Genomic DNA, 17,683 nt, shown 5'->3' with positions numbered 1-17,683 from the left:
TTTGACACAGCGTCGCATAGACATTTCGCACTTGTGCGTGCTATAATAAAAATTACTTATCGCTCAGACCACGCACCAGGATGCCATTTCTTCGAAAGCGCTTTCAAAATACGCTGGATGAGGTATGCGATGGTTCGCCTTTTGCAAGCTGTCCGGAAAACATTGGCACGAAGCTCTGCTGTGTAAAAAACTCAGAAAGTGCAATTAATATTCATGATTATTCTTGATTCTGAGTTTTGGATGACGTTTAAGTTCAGCGTCGCACTAAAACCCATCATTAATGCCATAAGTGCACAAGAGGGCAACCACGTCCCAGTTGACGGATCCCCGCTTGCTTCCAGCTATGAAAGTTCGCCTCCATTGTTCTATACGTATCCATAATAAATACGCCCACGTGTGATTTTACTGCGAAAACATTCATGCGCACGCTGCAGAGCGGAGCAACGATCTTGGGTCTTGAGTGCCTTACTCCCGGCTGGCCCGCCAGATCATGACGTCAGGGACACGAGTTCTGGCGGGTAATTCAAACAGAGCTTTCGCGTGGTACCATCGAAACACAGAATATTAAACCCTGGGTCATTTTACTGCGAAGCACTACTTCACACGGTCAAACCAAACCAAGAATGTTGCGGCATGCTTATATGCCAAACAAGGATGCACAAAAAACGAAAAAACAACAACAAAACAATGAACTCTTCCTTAGCAAGGCCAATTTTTAAACTTTCTTACTTTAAACGAGAAATATCACCGCTTTGTAGAGCCGGCACATTGTCATCGCTACAGGCATGCAAACAGTTGCAGAGATTGCATCTAATTAAAGTCCGATCACTTCCAGACCTGACAGGGCAAAGTTGCTGGGCGCCGGGAAAGAAAAAGTGTGAATGAATGATGTGCATCCAAATCTCGAGAGTTCAACTAAAATGATGGATGGAAAAACTTTATTTCATCAGACAACAGCTTTCGACGTTCCGTGCTAGATGGACATCAATCCATGGCTGGTGGCGACCTGGGTACCCCACTCCACGGTCCTGGTCTGAACGACCGGGTCTGAGCTGGCCAACACGGCCTCCTATTGCTCGAAAGAAAGATTCCGCATAATATCCGCCGGCTGTGGCGCTGTGCTGCATTCCCATAGGAAAGGGTCATATGTTGCAAGCTCCTGGCACCATCTACACTCCGGATTAATTTCTTCCAGGTATATTTTGCTCAATATATAGGGATTGAGGAAAAAGCGGAACGAGCAATCCTCGCCAGACGCGTTCTTGTGCCTTGACTAATTGCTTGTCCGGGGGCGGATAAATCCTCCGCTCGAGTTTATAGTGATTTTTGATATCATGAAATGATGCCAGCCCATCCCTCGTGGACTTTCCCGAAACCACCTGCTCACCTGCTTGGCTGACGAAACCTCGAGCATTTATGCGAGACGCCTCATTTTCAGGGTTCCCAGAGTGTGCCGGTACCCATACTATTTCCGCCTCTCTAAGATCTCGTCATTGGCCTGATCAAGGAGTTATGCCGCTGTACAGATATTCTGTCCCTTGCCAAATTTCGGATGGCTGTTTTTGAGTCGCTGAATATCAGGTCAGAGTTAGATGAGATGCTACATCTAAAGTTATAGTTGCCTCCTCGGCAGTTTCTGAGGATCAGATTCTGACTGATTTAGAGGTCACCGATCGTCCTCGTCTGTCCACCCCAACAACTGCAAATGCGTCCTTGTCCTTATAATCGGCAACATCTATATAGATGGCCCCTATGTAGTTCCCAAACTTAGCTTGCAAGTATCTGGCTCTTGCCTTTCTGCAACCTTCATGATATAATACTAGACGCATATTCTTGGGCAAATTCTTTATCAGGGAGAGTAGCCGGGCCAGTTGGTACATGATCACTAAGAAAAACAGCGCACTTTCGACAGGACACAGGGAGTAAGGCAACAGACAGCGCTTCAAAGCGCCGTGTGTTCTCTTACTCCCTGTGTCCTGTCGGAAGTGCGCTGTTTTTCTTGGAAAAGGATTTATGTACAACCCTTTGTCTATTTCCTGCCTCACCTGAACTTTCATGCCCCTGGCTGGAGCCTCAGCTGTAATGCCGATCTTCTCCAATATGTCCCTTCACACTTTTTTTTTTTCTAAAGCCTACCAAGTTGCATCGCCAGGTGCGCCTCCCGTAGTTCTTCCAGGATTCTGTGCACCCCTAATTCCAGCAGCCTTTCGGTGGACGCAGGGTTAGGTAACCCGGGCCTAGGGCCGCCTTATACGCCTGTCTAATCACAGCATCCACCTTGTTTTCCTCAGTCACGTTCAATTTGCATATATTATTCTACTGACCACGAATGCCGGCACCAGCTGACAGAACTCCTTTTCCCGCACCCCTCCCTTACGATTGTCGAATCTCCTAATGAGTCTCACGGCAGCGTTTACCGTATTCTTACGCTTCCTTAAGGCCTCCGTATTATTCCGGTTAGTCTGCGAATACATGAAAGGGTCCTAGATAAAATGCAAGTTTAAAACAGCGTTAGCCAGCTCCTGGTAACAGGCGAGCAGACTCGAATTTAATGGGATACGTGGTGTTTCTCTCAACGCGCTTTTTATTTGTCTTGAAGAAAGTTTGAACATGCCGTGCAAACCTGAAATGAGGTGTGGCCTCGAAATAAATAAAGGAAGGAAGGAAGGAAGGAAGGAAGGAAGGAAGGAAGGAAGGAAGGAAGGAAGGAAGAAAGAAAGAAAGAAAGAAAGAAAGAAAGAAAGAAAGAAAGAAAGAAAGAAAGAAAGAAAGAAAGAAAGAAAGAAAGAAAGAAAGAAAGAAAGAAAGAAAGAAAGAAAGAAAGAAAGAAAGAAAGAAAGAAAGGAAGGAATGAAGGAAGGCTAAAAAAAGAAAGAGAAAAAGGATACATATAGAAAAGAAGACAGCCTGAAAGAAGAAAGACGCTAGGGTGTTATGGTGTACCGCGATGCTAAAGTCTTCTGTGGTCGAAGTGCAGTGAACTTAAGTGCGGAAGAATAATTGGTGCGACATAAAATGTATCGAAGTCCTTTGTGATAATAAGACCGTCCGTTTATGCTAATTAAAAGCTTTCTCCGCATAGTCATGCGGAAGTGAACGTATAAAATAGCGGTTAGAATCTAAAATGAGTCCTCTTTTCATTATTCCGGAAGCTGATATCCCAACACTCCCGTCTCAGATTGACTGACATGAAAACTAATTAAGCCTAAATACCATAAATAAAGTTTTTTTTGCTCCGGTGAACACGTAATATAGCTTTACCATATCCCCTTGAATATGTGAGCTGAAATTCTCAATGCACAGACTTTCCTCATGCCTCGGATAGGCCAGCGAAGGCTCATGCAAACGTCGAGATTCACAGAGCACAAGTGCGCGACTGCTTTCGAGACGGCGTGTATCCAAGCAGCTTCAGCCGGCTGGTCGAAACCTCGTCGAAGAAACCACCGTCCCTTTATGAGGGCTTGACATTTTACATGCTTGACGAAACACTGCGTATTTTGAAAAATAGTGCATAGAAAACAACCACGAAAGCGCTCCGGATATGCATGCGGTATACCTGACGTCATCGCGACATCTGCCAGCTGCACCGCAAAGCCTGTGGAAGTCAAATGGTAACTGTATGAAACAACGGCCCGACCTTCTGTATAGTGAAACACGTTACAATGACGGAAACTATAGCTTCGTGCTCTTTAGAGTATAGCGTCTAAGCGACGCTCGGAAGCTCTGGACCGGAGTCATTTAAACCTCCTTTGAATGCAAAATATGTCTAGGGGGCCGGGAGCAACTGGCGTTTGTCCTTTGATTCCAGTGCGTGAAAGGACCGAGAAAGACGACATCTGCGTGGCTCTCTGTTTCAATGCTAATGCACCCTTTGCCTTAAGGGCCGCGTTTGAACAGCCTGTGGGTCATTGGTATTTCGTCAGCGTAGCTGCAGTTTAAAAAAAAAAAATTGTATGTAAGCAGTTTTTTCTTGGCTGCCGGCGTGTTGATAAACGTGCGCCGTCTATCACATGGAGTGACACTAAAAAAAATTATGAGGTCAAATACTAAAACTGGCTACTTCATATAGAAATAGCCCTTGGCCTGCTCGTCGCGTCTATTAATTCGGCAGCCATGGTGGCATGACTGGCAGGATACGGCCACATGTTAGAAGAATAATCTTTCATTTGTGCCCGTGCTAGTCGCCCTTGGTTTCGCATGCCGCCATATTAAAGGAATAAACTAAAAAGAAAGAAGTAAAACAAGAAGCTTTGAAAACAAAGGATTCTTTTTTTTTTTTTTCACAGTCGCGATCACCGCCTCTCGAAATGGGCCTATATTCATGGTTTGTGTCTCTGTTATTTGCTTTGCACTAATTCTAGGCTTCATCTGATGCCTTGAAGTAAAAGTCTCAATTTTTTGTTTCACTACCTTGGGTGCAAATCATAATTAAAGTCATTCATGGAAAATTTTAGCGCAAATATGACTTAATACTGAACTTGCCGTATAGTTGTTTTAAGGTGCGCTTGAAATTACGGATTTAAATGTTGAAAATGACCTTGAGGTATGTACTGAAGCAGCATCAAGCCCTTAACATGCTTTGCAATTCATTCTGTTGTCCTTTTCTGAGTTATTTTTTGCGATGCTTCGAACAGCGTATACTTATTCTGTTTACGCCTGTTTGGTGTTACCGCCAACACTCAGCAAGATAGTTAATAAGCCGCTTCGCCCATAGTTGCGACGCCAGTATTGCACGCTAAATCAGTTGTCGGCGACTCCCAAGCCATCCCGTAGAATAAAAACGATAGCCAGGTCTCGTGCATTTGCAGCGTTTTGCCCCTCGTCAAACTTCCAAATAAAAAGCAGTAAGTCAATTATCCCAATTACGAAGAAGTTTATCGAAGGGGAGACGTTCCGAACATACCCCATTTATGGCATTTTCCATCTCACAAGAACCAAAACATGCGTGAATAAGTTTGGACCCGTTGGATGTTAATACTTGGCAAAAATATCTTGAAAAAGAAACTCGATCACGTACGATTAATTAGTCAATTCACCATACACCATGTTTAGACACTGAATGCGATGGACGTTACAGTAAACGCTGGGTTTCATAATACAGCCTCACGCAAGCAACCATAAGACGGTCCAAGCTAATATGTCTTTTCTATGCGCTCATCCTCGAACTGTACTCGTCAGTTGTGGTTGTAAACTGTTAAACAGAGCAAAAATGAGACTAAACAAGTGCGAAACTGTATGAACATTGCACAAGTCGTTAACAGCCTTAGCATTAGGTATCAGAAACCACGGCACTTAAACTGGCAAAGATACGCTTGTGGACACTTACGTTCAAGACGAAGTAGCAGGCGCACGCTGTCACACCGACCTTGTTCCCGAAGCGAAGTCGCAGGAACTGCGCACAGAAGTATAATTAGTTACCATGCAAGCAAATGAGACTAGGCAAACATAGAATGAATAAAATTGGCAGCAATTTCACCAAGGCTGAACGGAGTTAGGTTTTAGAATTTTCGCTGTTTCGTGTTTTTTTTTTATTATACTCGTCCAGACCTTATCAATGACCTAGGGCATGGAGTTGCAGCATAAAGTTCAAATTTTATACACAATTAACTATTTAAAGGTAATAAATTAAACAAATTAAAACCTACAATTAGTCTAGGGCAGTCGTACTCGATATAAGCTATCAACCGATATGTGACTTCATGATGGCTTAAGGTGCAATTTTTAATCACAATGAATTGATTAGGTGTAATTTAATTTCGAATCGTAATTAGTAAATCGCTATTATGCTGAACATAAGCTACACAACGATATAATGCTTGCATTGCTATGGTGATAATTTTGACACCGAGGATAATTTGACGGATGTAGTCTTCCTATGCTCAAGTTTTGAACCGAGTAGAGGTACACCTCTCTTAGAGGAGGTGACCCCTGCGCGCTTGATCGGGGCGATCATCAAGCTGCGCGGTAAAGCGATGTAACGATGGCCTTTAATTGGACTGACTAAATACTCGACAGCAAGGGTAACATCTCAACTTGCTTGCTTTGTAGAACCCCAGCGTACAAGAGGCGACGCAGTCTCCCAACACCGTATAGCACTGTCGGGGAGCCGGAGGCACAAAATCTAACCGGCTGAAACACGGCTTCTACCCCTACTAATCCATGCGAGAGGGCATTTCTCTTTTGTTGCGCTTTTTCAAAATGATTATGTTCATCTTTTCCGAAACTTACAATCTACCGTATCTTGTTTTCAGCGGTCAGCTTCTTAGAAAGTAAAGGCTAAACCCGAGGTATTACTCTTTTTATTTGCATTTTTACAGCGTTGTTGTGGCTGTAGGAAGAAAGAAAAGAAAATGCACGGGCCTGCTACTGGCTCTGTAGCTTAGCCACCTCCGCTGCCTCGTGCGAACAGAAGATAAAATAGAGAAGAAAGGAAAATAATAGGGAGAGAAAGACGCGCGCCGCAACAGCCGTCGTCCACCACCGAAGCAGTGGCGGGTGCAATGACGGCCTACAACAGATAAAAATTGATGGCTGGCTAGCCTCTGCCGTAAGCGACGTTGACCTACCGTCCCAGCCCCGTAGGGCCAGGGACCTTTTTTTTACAGCGTAACGGAAAAAGCTTTCGTCTTAAAAATGACTTCCTCCCTACCCTTACGGCGCGGTTCAGGTGCCCACAGAAACAAGTGTGACTGATACCAATTATCATTATATATTAAAAAACATTTTTGACTTTTCATATGCTAAAAATAGAAATAAAAATAACAAGAAAGCCATAATTCGTTTTTGACCAGTTTGAAAGCAGACATTTTAGTGTAAATAGCCCGCATTTTTTTTTTTTTTTACATCGCATCTCCACGCCAAATCAGGTGCAAGTCTCCTCTTAGGCTTACCAATTGTAGAAATAGCAGGAACTCCGTGGCCAAATCAAGCCACCAAGGCAAAACTAAATATACTCCTGGCAGCAAATTGCAAGGTGTGAGAATACTGAAACACGTGAGAATGGTAGGCAGATGCCATTAATGTAAGAAACACATTTCTTAAAAAGACAACAGTAATATGCGCACAAGTGACACATTTGTGACGATCTATAGCAGAGCATGAGTTTACTTTGGTTAACGGTGTGACTTTCGTGCTAAGCCGTTTTTATCCCAGCATGCTATATTTGCTATTCGTCAACACTCCCTGACCAATGCGAAATGCACGTTAGTGACTACTCTCTGAACAATGTAAGATGCACGTTTCCTGCGTAAAAAAAAAAGAAAAGAAGACGAAGAAGAAGAAGGAGAAGAAGACGAAGAAGACGAAGAAGAAGAAGAAGACGAAGAAGAAGAAGAAGAAGAAAAGAAAAATTGCATCCCTCACTACAAATACAAGTTCACGTGAAAGTGTCACATACGGCCGTGAATCTTCCATTCAATATAGAGTCGTCTCTTTTTTCGAGATGAAAAGCATATTCAACCTTCATGTCGCAAACCTTTCTGGCTGCTCCGTACTCTCTAACATACCGTGTTTCAAAAAACATAGCCGAGCACGCCTGATTCAAACCACCGATATGTCAAACGTGCTGCAGACTCATTCACTCAGGTGTGCTGGCGCGTTCTTATGCGTGCATTCAGACGTGTTAAATAGACTACGCAGATGTAACAAAATGAAATGAATAATTTCCTGGTCTCCTAATTTAGTAATATGAGAAATACCTTTAGAGCAGTAGTTTTGCTGCAAGAGAATTTAATTAGTTTTGATCTGAGTGTATCATTGCATGCTTTTAAATCATGTGAAAAAATATTCGCTCCCTGGTATGCCGGTTACTTCGCCCCGACTACGTCGTCCCAGAGCACAGGGGCGCCGGGTTACGCCCGTCGCTACGAGGCGCGGGCTAAAGGGCGGATACTAAGGCATGGCGCTAGTACTCTAGAAAAGGAAGGGGTCGGGATAGTTAGTGACAACCGACGCAGTAAATAACATTCATCGATGGCTTTGAACAGTGCAGGCGGCTCCGGTAAACAAGGCGTCGGGTTGGCTGCTCATTTCCTTTCTTGTGCGCAGTCAAATTCATGACTGCGCAGCCGTGCTTACGTTTTCTTTCTTTTTTTTTTCGCATTGATTTATCTATTTAATGGCCTGAGTAATCCGAGAGGCGCAGTGGGGCAGGAAGACCCAAGAATACATGTGTCAAGTCTTGAGAGAAAATGCTCCACTACTTTTACTCACATTCGTTGGGAGATAATTATCAAGGATTTGAGTACTGAATGTCGGGGAACACGACTAAGCGGAATAACAATTTTTAGATTTTGTTTTCCCTGACTAATTTGTGACAGACCGCAGTACCAGACTGCGCTGACTCTAGAGCCATCATTACAGATAAAAAATCCACGCAATACTCACAGCTGACACAGACGACAAATTCTTCAAAATTAAAATTACGAAACCCCACAAGACAACAAACGATTGAATTCGCCATGTAAGGAAGTGCGAAGTCAGCAGCTTTACGACTTTCTAGCAGCATCAAAGGAAGGGTAACCTTCAGACTCTGAGTTCTCTCATTTTCAAACCCACAGTGACATTTCAAGTGGTCAAGGACATGTTTTCTTCAAATCGGGTAAAAATTACCTTCAATGTCCAATTCGAAGCTCAATTTCTTTCACGTTAATTTATATTAGATATCTTAAATGCTTACAAAAGTAGTCACCAATGTGATGCTTTGAATGTTCGAAAACCGGGAAGTATATTGAAAATAATTGCGTCATTTTTCAAAAGCAATCACAATGTGCTGTTACCACTTTCTGGGAGCAGTATACAGTTAAGTAATTGAACTGCACGGGCGCTACTTTGAGGAGATTGATTAGTAATATACATTAGTACTTTTCAAAAAGCAATTTCGCCTTGCCTGAAATTGAGTCAGTAAAGAAATGGCAGAGGTTTATTCCTGTTAAACATAATCATCAGAGCCTGCGTCAGGCACGGCTATACATCAACCTGGCGCCTGCGCTAATGCGCTGACGCACTCAGACAGGCACGCAGCTCATTCATAGCGAGACTGAGCAACCAAGCGCCAGCAAAGCAGCTGTTAGAACTTGACCTATAATCATGTATTCAGTGCGTGCTAAAGAACCCCAGGTGGTCGAAATTTCGAACTTTCCCGAGCCCGTCTCTTGGGCTCAAGATGACTTTGACAAGTGATATGACCTTGAGAATTGCAGTGAGGCGAGTAGACCTCACGCTGTAAAGACTTCCAAAGTGCCGCGTTCTTATCCCATGTGCTGCCGGCCCTGGAAGGGGCAGATGCGGTCGCGCATTGTTGCCAGAGCCGATGACACCAATTTTAGAGCGTGAGATCGCAATGAAACTCCCAAGGTCATCATTCGCGCGTCGCCTTGAGCCGATAGATGCTGTGGGGGATTTGCTCCGGAAATGTCTACCCCCTGAAGTTCTTTGATGTGCCCTGACCACGTTACTTGGCGAAGGTTTAACAACTGCTTTGTGGGTGGTTGGTTGCTTAATCTCGTCATGAATGAGCTGCGTGCAGGTCCAAGTTTATCGATGCTGCTACGCAGGCCTCAGGTGACTGATGAGTAGTCGTGTTTAAACGGACACTGCAGCAATTTTTTTTTTTTTTTTGGTTGCGAAAATCTCACTTTCGGCAGCAATCTAAAGTTTTTTTATACCACGAACTTGAACTTGAAGATTTAAATTAGGAAGAAAAAAGCAGATCAATCTTTCTCTAGCAGAAATACGCAGCCGGTGCCATAGATCTCACCGCGTGTCGCACCGTCGCTCGTCACTGGCGTAGACGTCGCGAAGACATTTCAAGGATCGGGAAGCTACCAATGTGGCGTTGCGCTGCACCGTTGATCGCAGCTCTCCTTGGCGTTGTGATTTTCGCTCTGTAGCGGTGAGCGGGGAATTTGATTGGCGCGTTTTGAGCCGACGACTGCGCCAGTGTTTTATGCATAATCGAAAAAATAACTTCACAAACGTGATAAACAAATAAATTACTTTAAAAATCTAAAGTATTACCATATTTTGAAACCGCTTATGCTCGGATAACCAGGTTTAGCCGGGGTAAACCTCCGTAATTTCTCCCTATCAGGTTTTAAAGCGGTGGTCTTACAAATGCTTTGTATTTCTTCCAGAACGTCCATAAATGCAAGTGTTTAAACGAGCTTCTATTTTTAATCGGAAAACATTTATTGGCTCATTGGTGGCGTGGACATGATGTGCGACCATGAGATGTGTGTATGAGAAAACGACGATTAGAATGACGATAACTATGGATAAGCAGGCAAGTAACAGAGCCTCATTTAAGGTAATAAGTCATAGCAACGTTGTGTAGAGTATTAGAGTCATAATAGTCGTAGTTGAACTCCTCTCCGCATCTTGCAGAGGGAAATATGTTGACGAGGATTGTTATAGGATGCTTGACGCCTTACAGATTCGATGTTGCTCGAGCACGTTACTCAAGGGCACTTCAGAAAGGATTTTAACTATTTATTACCAATTCATAAACGGGCAGAAAAGATAAAAGCGTGGAGAAAACTTATCTACATGTTCCTTACTCGTAGTTTGACTTGACGAACCTAGCCCTCGTTCAAAAACAGCACATAGTGTTTTTCTTTTTTTAACCCTGTATGACCCGCCATATAGGAGAGAACAACATCCAATCAAGTACGCTCACAAATAGTCACCCAATAAATCACCATAGAAAGGAAAACATGAGCAATTAATGATTGGGGAAAAAGAACACAATCAGTGAAGTATATGGAAAAGATAAGTCATCTCGGCTAGCGCGTGCTGTACAGGCGTGTACACTTTCCAGTATCGCTACGTCAGAGGATCCTCCTTTCCTACCGCAGGCTTGGCGAACACTCTCGCTTTCCCACAGGTGCGTTTCTTTCTTCCTTTTTTCTCAGCCTCAAGACGTTAATCCGTAAACATAGTTCTTGCGAGGCCCATCCAATGACGTGCCGATCACTCGCAAACGCTCTACTTGTACCAGAAACGGATTTAAACTAGTAGTTATTTCTCGACTCTCATAATGCACAGTAGTAGGACGTACACTTTTACGTGTATGTGAACGAGCAGCTTTTTTTTTTTTTTTCTCGCCCGCTGCTAACATAGCCACTGTTTCATTGAGAGCGTTTTTAAACGCGGACCTGCAGATAGTGGATAACAACTACGCTACACGGATTGTAATGCCTCGTTACCTCTCGCGTGCACCTCCTACTCTGTGAGATCTTAAACAATGGGGTGCAATAAGTCATCTATAACTGCCAGAGGTTTACGGTTCGACCTTTTTCATATTTGCGGAATCCGCTCTCCAGCTGACCGGACCCAGCTCGATAGCGACTAAGACTGCCCCCATTCTCTGCTATTGTTCGGAGGGCGAGACAGCGGCTGAGAGCCATCCTTCAATCAAATAAAGGCTTTATACATTCATTCTTCTTCCAGGAGCTCGGGCTCGACGAGCAAAGCGCCAAGGCTTTACGGTCATGATAACGATAATGAAATATAAGATAGATAGGACTGATAACGTAACTCATGGAGACTTTAGGTCAACTTAAACGGTAATCATATGACTTGATTACATTAGATATAAAGTTACTGATAAGATAGTGATTGTTACTTGTTAGCAATTGTTAATAATATGATAATGAGATAAGAGAGTTGGATATGACTGACAAAAGTAAATTAAGAAAGATAAGACTGATAGTATCGTAAAGTGAAAATAAAATTGCAGACGTCGGAAAAGCAACGAAGCGCCGAACGAGCTCAAGTCGGAGGCACGGAACTCGCAACGCTTTCATTTTCCGCACTTAAAGAGACTTAAAGCACCCTTGTAATTTTCTGTCTTATTGTTCATGCGCAGTATCCCAGCAGTTGACTTTGTAAAATATAGCAAGCCTTTAAGCTTAACAATTACTCTTAGGCATAGAGCCGGCGTACACGAGATGAACTCATGCCTAAAACATTTTCTAGGAGTATTTAAATTATTTCCTTTAGAGTTCCATCGCTTTTATGAAGACAAAGAATTCAGTACTGTAAAGATAGATTTAAATTTCAGTTATGGTAGGGCAACAACCGGCATTTTCTTCCTTCGTAGATGGCAGGTCGACGCGTTGAACTGCCGACTTGAATACGCCCCAAATCAATACACGTATTCCTTTTTGTCGTCGGATAGCAAAGCGAAAGCTTTGGGATAGCGGCAAATATGGCTCCTCCCCCCCCCCCCCCCCCTCCCCCACCTCCCCCCTGCACCTCTTAGTTCCATCTGTTCATAAAGCCTGGGCATGACTCTGGCATAGTACCGGCTGTGCCGTCAGATTCTTCTTCTTCTTCTTCATCATCATCATCATCATCATCATCATCATCATCAGCCTGACTATACCCACTACAGGGCGAAGGCCTCTCCCGTAGTCCTCCACTTAACCCGGTTCTGTGCTAGTTGCATCCACTTGACCCCTGCGAACTTCTTAACCTCATCCCCCCACCTAACTTTCTGCCGCTCCCTGCTACGCTTTCCTACCCTTGAGATCCAGTTTGTTACCCTAAGCGACCATCGGTTATTCTCGCTTCGCACTACATGTTCCGCCCATGCCCATTTCTTCTTCATTTCTACTGGAATGTCAGTAACTTGAATTATTTATCCTACCCACTCTGCACGCTTCCTATCTCTTCGTTAGCGTCCGTTATCTCTTCGTTAACCCTCTTCGTTAGCCTCCGCGTTTCAGTCCCATATGTGAGTACAAATAATACGCAATTGTTGCATACTTTCCTCTTGAGCGATACCGGTAAGCTGCTAGTTATAATCTGCGAGTACTTGCCAAATGCGCCCCATCCCAATTTTATTCTCCTTGTTATTTCCCTTTCATAGTCTGAATCTGCGGTTACTACCTGTCCTAAGTAGATATATGCGCCTACTATTTCCAGTGCTTCGCTACCTAACGTAAACTGCTGTTCCTTCTCGGGGCTGTTGAACATTACCTTAGTTTTCTGCATATTGATTTTAAAGCCCACCTTTCTACTTTTCCTGCCTAGGTTATAGATCGTTCTTTGCAGTTCATCCCCTGGGTTACTTAGTAAGGCAATGTCATCAGCGAATCGCAGATTACTGAGGTATTCTCCATCTACCCCTATCCCGAACTGCTCCCATTTCAAGTCTCTGAATACTTCCTCTAAGCAAGCTGTGAATAGTACTGGGGATATTGTGTCGCCTTGCCTAACACGTTTCTTTATGGGAATTTTGTTACTTTCTTTATGCAGAACTATGGTTGCTGTGCAGCCACTATATATCTCTTGCAGCATTTTTACGTACGGCTCGTCTACCCCCTGATTTCGCAATGCCTGCATCACCGCCGAGGTTTCAACTGAGTCAAATGCTTTTTCGTAATCAATATATGCTACGTATAAGGGCTGGTTATATTCCTAGAATTTTTTTATCACCTGGGTTATGATATGGATATGATCGATAGTAGAGTACCCTTTCCGAAAACCTGCTTGATATTTTGCTTGATTGCAGTCGAAGTTTTCCTGATTCCATTGGCGATAACCTTAGTAACTACCTTATACGTAACAGACAGTAAGCTGATTGGTCTGTAACTTTTCCGGTACTTAGCCTCCGCTTTCTTATGAATTAAGGTAATGTTTGCGTTCTTTTATAGTTCCGGTGCCGTCGATGAAACCAGGCACTGCGTCTACAGGATTGCCAGTTTTCCTAGCACGATATCCCCCCGTCTTTCAACAAATCTATAGTTACCTGATTTTCTCCAGCTGCTTTCCCCCTTTTCATAGTTTCTAATGCTTTCTTAACCTCTTCATTCGTCAGTGGCAGAACGTCTGACTACTTTTCTTCACGGCCAATCTCATTATTATTCTGATTGCTTTGGCCACTGTAAAGATCAGTATAGAACTTCTCGGCTGCATTGACTATCTTGTCCATAGTTGTGATGACGTTGCCCGCCTTGTTCCTTAACGCATACATCCCTTTTTTTACTTATGCCCAAGTTCTTCATCGCTTTAAGGCTTCTCCCGTTCCTTACAGCATGCTCAATTTTCTTCATGTTATACTTCCTTTCATCGATAGCTTTGCGTTTATTGATTAGCTTTGATATCCCTGCCAACTCTATTGGTCTGTTGTAATGGAAGCTTTCATTCTTTGGCGTTTCTTAATCAAATCTTTCGTCTCCTTAGACAGCTTACCGGTATCCTCTCTAACTATCCTATCGCCTAATTTTGTAGCGCACTCAGTAATAATATCTCTAGAATTATTGCTCATTGTTTCTAGGCTAATCTCGTCCTCCTCGGTTAGAGATGAGTATATAATCTGTATCGAGATCCTGAATTCTTCTACCCTCCCCCTTGCCGCTAATTCGTTGATGGACTTCTTTCTTACTAATCTGTTTCGTTCCCTTTTCAGATTTAGATTAATTCGAGACCGTACCATCGTGCGGTCACTGTGTCGCACTTTCTCGATAACCTATACATCCTGTATAACGGCGGGGTTCGAACACAGTATGAGTCAATTTCATTTTTAGTATCCGCGTTAGGACTTTTCCATGTACACTTTCGCATCTTCCGTTTGTTGAAGAAGGTATTCATGATTCCTAAATTATTGCGCTCTGGAAACTCAACTAGTAACTATAGTTCTAGCGTTAAACGTAGCCAGGGTCAATTTCCAATGGCGGCCTGTCCAGCGGAGCCAGAAATTCTTAGCCCTCCCCGCTGCGTCACAGGTCTGACCGCCGCAGTGTTCAGTTGCTCCGCAGCCGCTGTTTACAAAGGACCGATGTTTTATTGGACTAATCATAGGAGGTAGCTGCCAAATGCTGCACCAGGGTGGCGAACTCCTGTTCTGGTGAGCTAGTGCGTTGCCGGAGGTGTTCACCGGCATAAGGTTGCACCCCAAACCTGTGTATGCAATTCCATCGACACGCGGATTTTTTTTTTTTTTTTTATCCGGCGGAGCATTGCGCGGCTTTGTGATTCGAGCCACGATCCTCCTACATGCGAGGTGGATGTTCTACCTCTACGCCAACGCTGCACCGGCATCGTCAGATTACACAGAAGCTATTCTGAGTTGGGCGTTCAGTAAAAGGCCCAGGAAAAGATTGTTGTTCCCCTGAAGCTTCTAATCGATGTGGTCCAGCTACTAATACGCCCAACGTGAGAATTCCGGAGCATGTGCAAGAAGCATTAAACCCCTGCCACTGGATAGCTAATAGTTGCTACCTGATCAGCGCACAGCACGGCGCTGCGGCTCCTTCGTGCAAGCGCTGTTTCGGTCCTTGCTTCTCCGCTGCCGCCTGCTTTAGGAATAACTGATGTCGAGGAATGATTTAAGTGTCAGCTGGGCCAGAGGCACCTGGCAGTCTTGAACTCCCAGGTGCCTCTGGCCCAGCTGACTGAAAACAACGTCCTGTGCAGATAAAGTTTAGGGCATCCTTTGAAGAGGACACGAAGTCCTGAAAACTTTAAGTACATAGTTTTATGTAAAGAGCAAGAGGACAGCAAATCAGCAGGAGGATTTTAAAGCACCCAGTCAACAGTCCGTAGGCTCTCAATATATCTCCATGGACATCCCGATGCAAAGCTACGCGCTTAGGCGAGCACTCACCTCGAAGACGGAGGTGACCCGGAGCCTGTAGATGACGGGAACCACGACTTGACCAATGAAGGGCACCAGGAACAAGACCGTAATTGAGGCCCAAAGCAGGTGCAGGCCGTATCGGTAGAAGTGCGCCGTCAGTCCCACCAGTCCGACGGCCGTCACGAGGGACGCGAGCACGGACAGGGAAAGGGGAAGCGTTCCCAGGCTGCGCCCGCCCAGGAACGCCTCGTTAGAGCCACCGTCCCGGGTGCGGTGGCCGAACGAAAAGAACAGGCCGACCAACACGTTGGCCAGCATGAGTACGCCGAACACCACGTATTCGGCCACGTGCACGCTAGATGCCATGACGTTCCTCCTGCTAACGGACTTCGCTGTCAGTTGTCTCGTTCGAATCAATGTCGTTCTACACAGGCACAGATACTTGCGCTGACTGCAGAGTCGGGGAGAGGCTTTAGGAACTAGCCCTGCGAAAAACAGGTGGCAGGCATGCAGCGGATCATGCGGTATGGAGCTTATTAATGCGAAAGCACTATACTGTATGCCCCGTTAGCCAAACATCCGCCGCCGCCGGCGATGGCGTAAAATTACGAGAATCAGCACGAAATCATGAGCATGCATGTGTTCGACAGGGGGCATGGGCTCTGGCGCTTATTGGTCGGCCGCAGCATGAACCAGTGCTTCGCAAAGTAACAAGATGTAGAATTTGTACAAACATTACGCATAGTCATGGCACATAGTGATATTCACTATAAAACTTAGCAGTTGTGAGCCCCTTAAACAGTGGCTTAATGCGAAGAAATCAAACACGCAAGTTGTGTGAAATGTTTATGCCGATTTTTGTTTTTCTCATAACGAGAGCAACACTTATACAAGTCGTAGTGAGGAAGACGGGATTTCCCCTTATATTATACAACTATGCAGCTCCAGGCATGGAAGTACTATACATTTGGAGGCGAAGGAAATGCTTCGCAATATCGAATTCTACACGACTATCGTAGCAGCTTCAACGTGCATAACTTCAATGACAATATATAGGCTGTCCTTAGGCGGGGTGCTCAAGAGCTCCAATATATTCATTGGTGATGTTTACTTGCCAGGCTGTGCTTTAACTTCTTAAAGGTCTCTAATTGGCAGGTGGTTGGTTGGAGGAGAATTACTACTAATGATATCGCGTGAAGTGGAAGAACATGTAACTTGGAATTTTTCAGCTACCCATGTTATTATTTGACCTTGTTTTAACATCTACTATCATCGATACCTTAAACCAGTGATTATACGAAAGATTTAATGTGTATATAGAAGTTGCAACGAGGCACGATGAATCAGAAGTGATAGGCTTATAGAGTATATTCACGCACGCTTAAAAACATAATGAGGCGTTATGACGTTGCTACTGGGCTGGGAATTAGTCATCAAAATGGTGCATGATTTCTCCATACGAGTATTTTTGAGGGTGGGAGAAGAATGAACAAAATTCGTTGTTCGCGAAAGCATACCAATACACTCACAAATATACAAAAAAAAAGACAAAAATAGACAAGAACAATTTTTTGCATGTTGTTTGTTTGCATGTTTTGTGTTCTCGCAAACTCAGCCTGTCTCAACTTGATTCCTCCTGTATGACGCTCATAAAACAGAAATATAGGCTTCTCTTAATGTACTCCCCATACAGCACTTTGACAAACTTAATCTTTCAATTTATGTTCAATTTATGTAATTTAAGAAGCCCTTAGAAGTACACCACTTATTTAGAAGTAAGGAGTACTGGTGTATAATGTCTTCACCTACTCACCAAGACCAACACATGCTGCACTACCACATGCATGCTTATCAAAATTACCTACAAAGAAAAATTATTGATATAGCAATGTTAGAAACGACACCCTGAAAAAATGTCTGATTGTAAAAAACACTTGGGTATATTTAAAATTATATCTCAGACACCAATTGCTTTTATGAGACTGATGTGCTGCAATGTTTTGTAATTGATCACCTTGTTGCTCCCAATAATATAAAAATGCTCCCCACTAGTACTTCAGCTTGCGTGCATATGTGACTCTTCGGAGCGGCTGAAGAGAT

The 17,683-nt window shown here is 43.9% G+C and overlaps 1 protein-coding gene across 2 annotated transcripts in view; it reads right to left on the bottom strand.

The window, feature by feature from the left end:
• Positions 1-17,683, bottom strand: part of LOC146199242 (sodium-coupled monocarboxylate transporter 1-like) — a 62,077-nt gene that overhangs the window by 35,731 nt on the left and 8,663 nt on the right. For both annotated transcript variants that reach the window (XM_084594729.1, XM_084594730.1), the window contains exons 2-3: positions 15,611-16,068; positions 5,327-5,392 (exon numbers count right to left, since the gene is read on the bottom strand). In XM_084594729.1, the coding sequence (XP_084450855.1) occupies positions 5,327-5,392; positions 15,611-15,949 (405 nt within the window). In that variant the 5' untranslated portion in view covers positions 15,950-16,068. The remainder of the gene's footprint in view (positions 1-5,326; positions 5,393-15,610; positions 16,069-17,683) is intronic.

This window comes from Amblyomma maculatum, chromosome 2 (assembly GCF_055883805.1).
Source record: "Amblyomma maculatum isolate TAMU_Amacu chromosome 2, ASM5588380v1, whole genome shotgun sequence".
In the NCBI taxonomy this organism is placed as follows: domain Eukaryota; kingdom Metazoa; phylum Arthropoda; class Arachnida; order Ixodida; family Ixodidae; genus Amblyomma; species Amblyomma maculatum.
The sequence above is the reverse complement of the archived record's forward strand: the minus strand, read 5'-3'. Positions and strand labels throughout refer to the sequence as shown.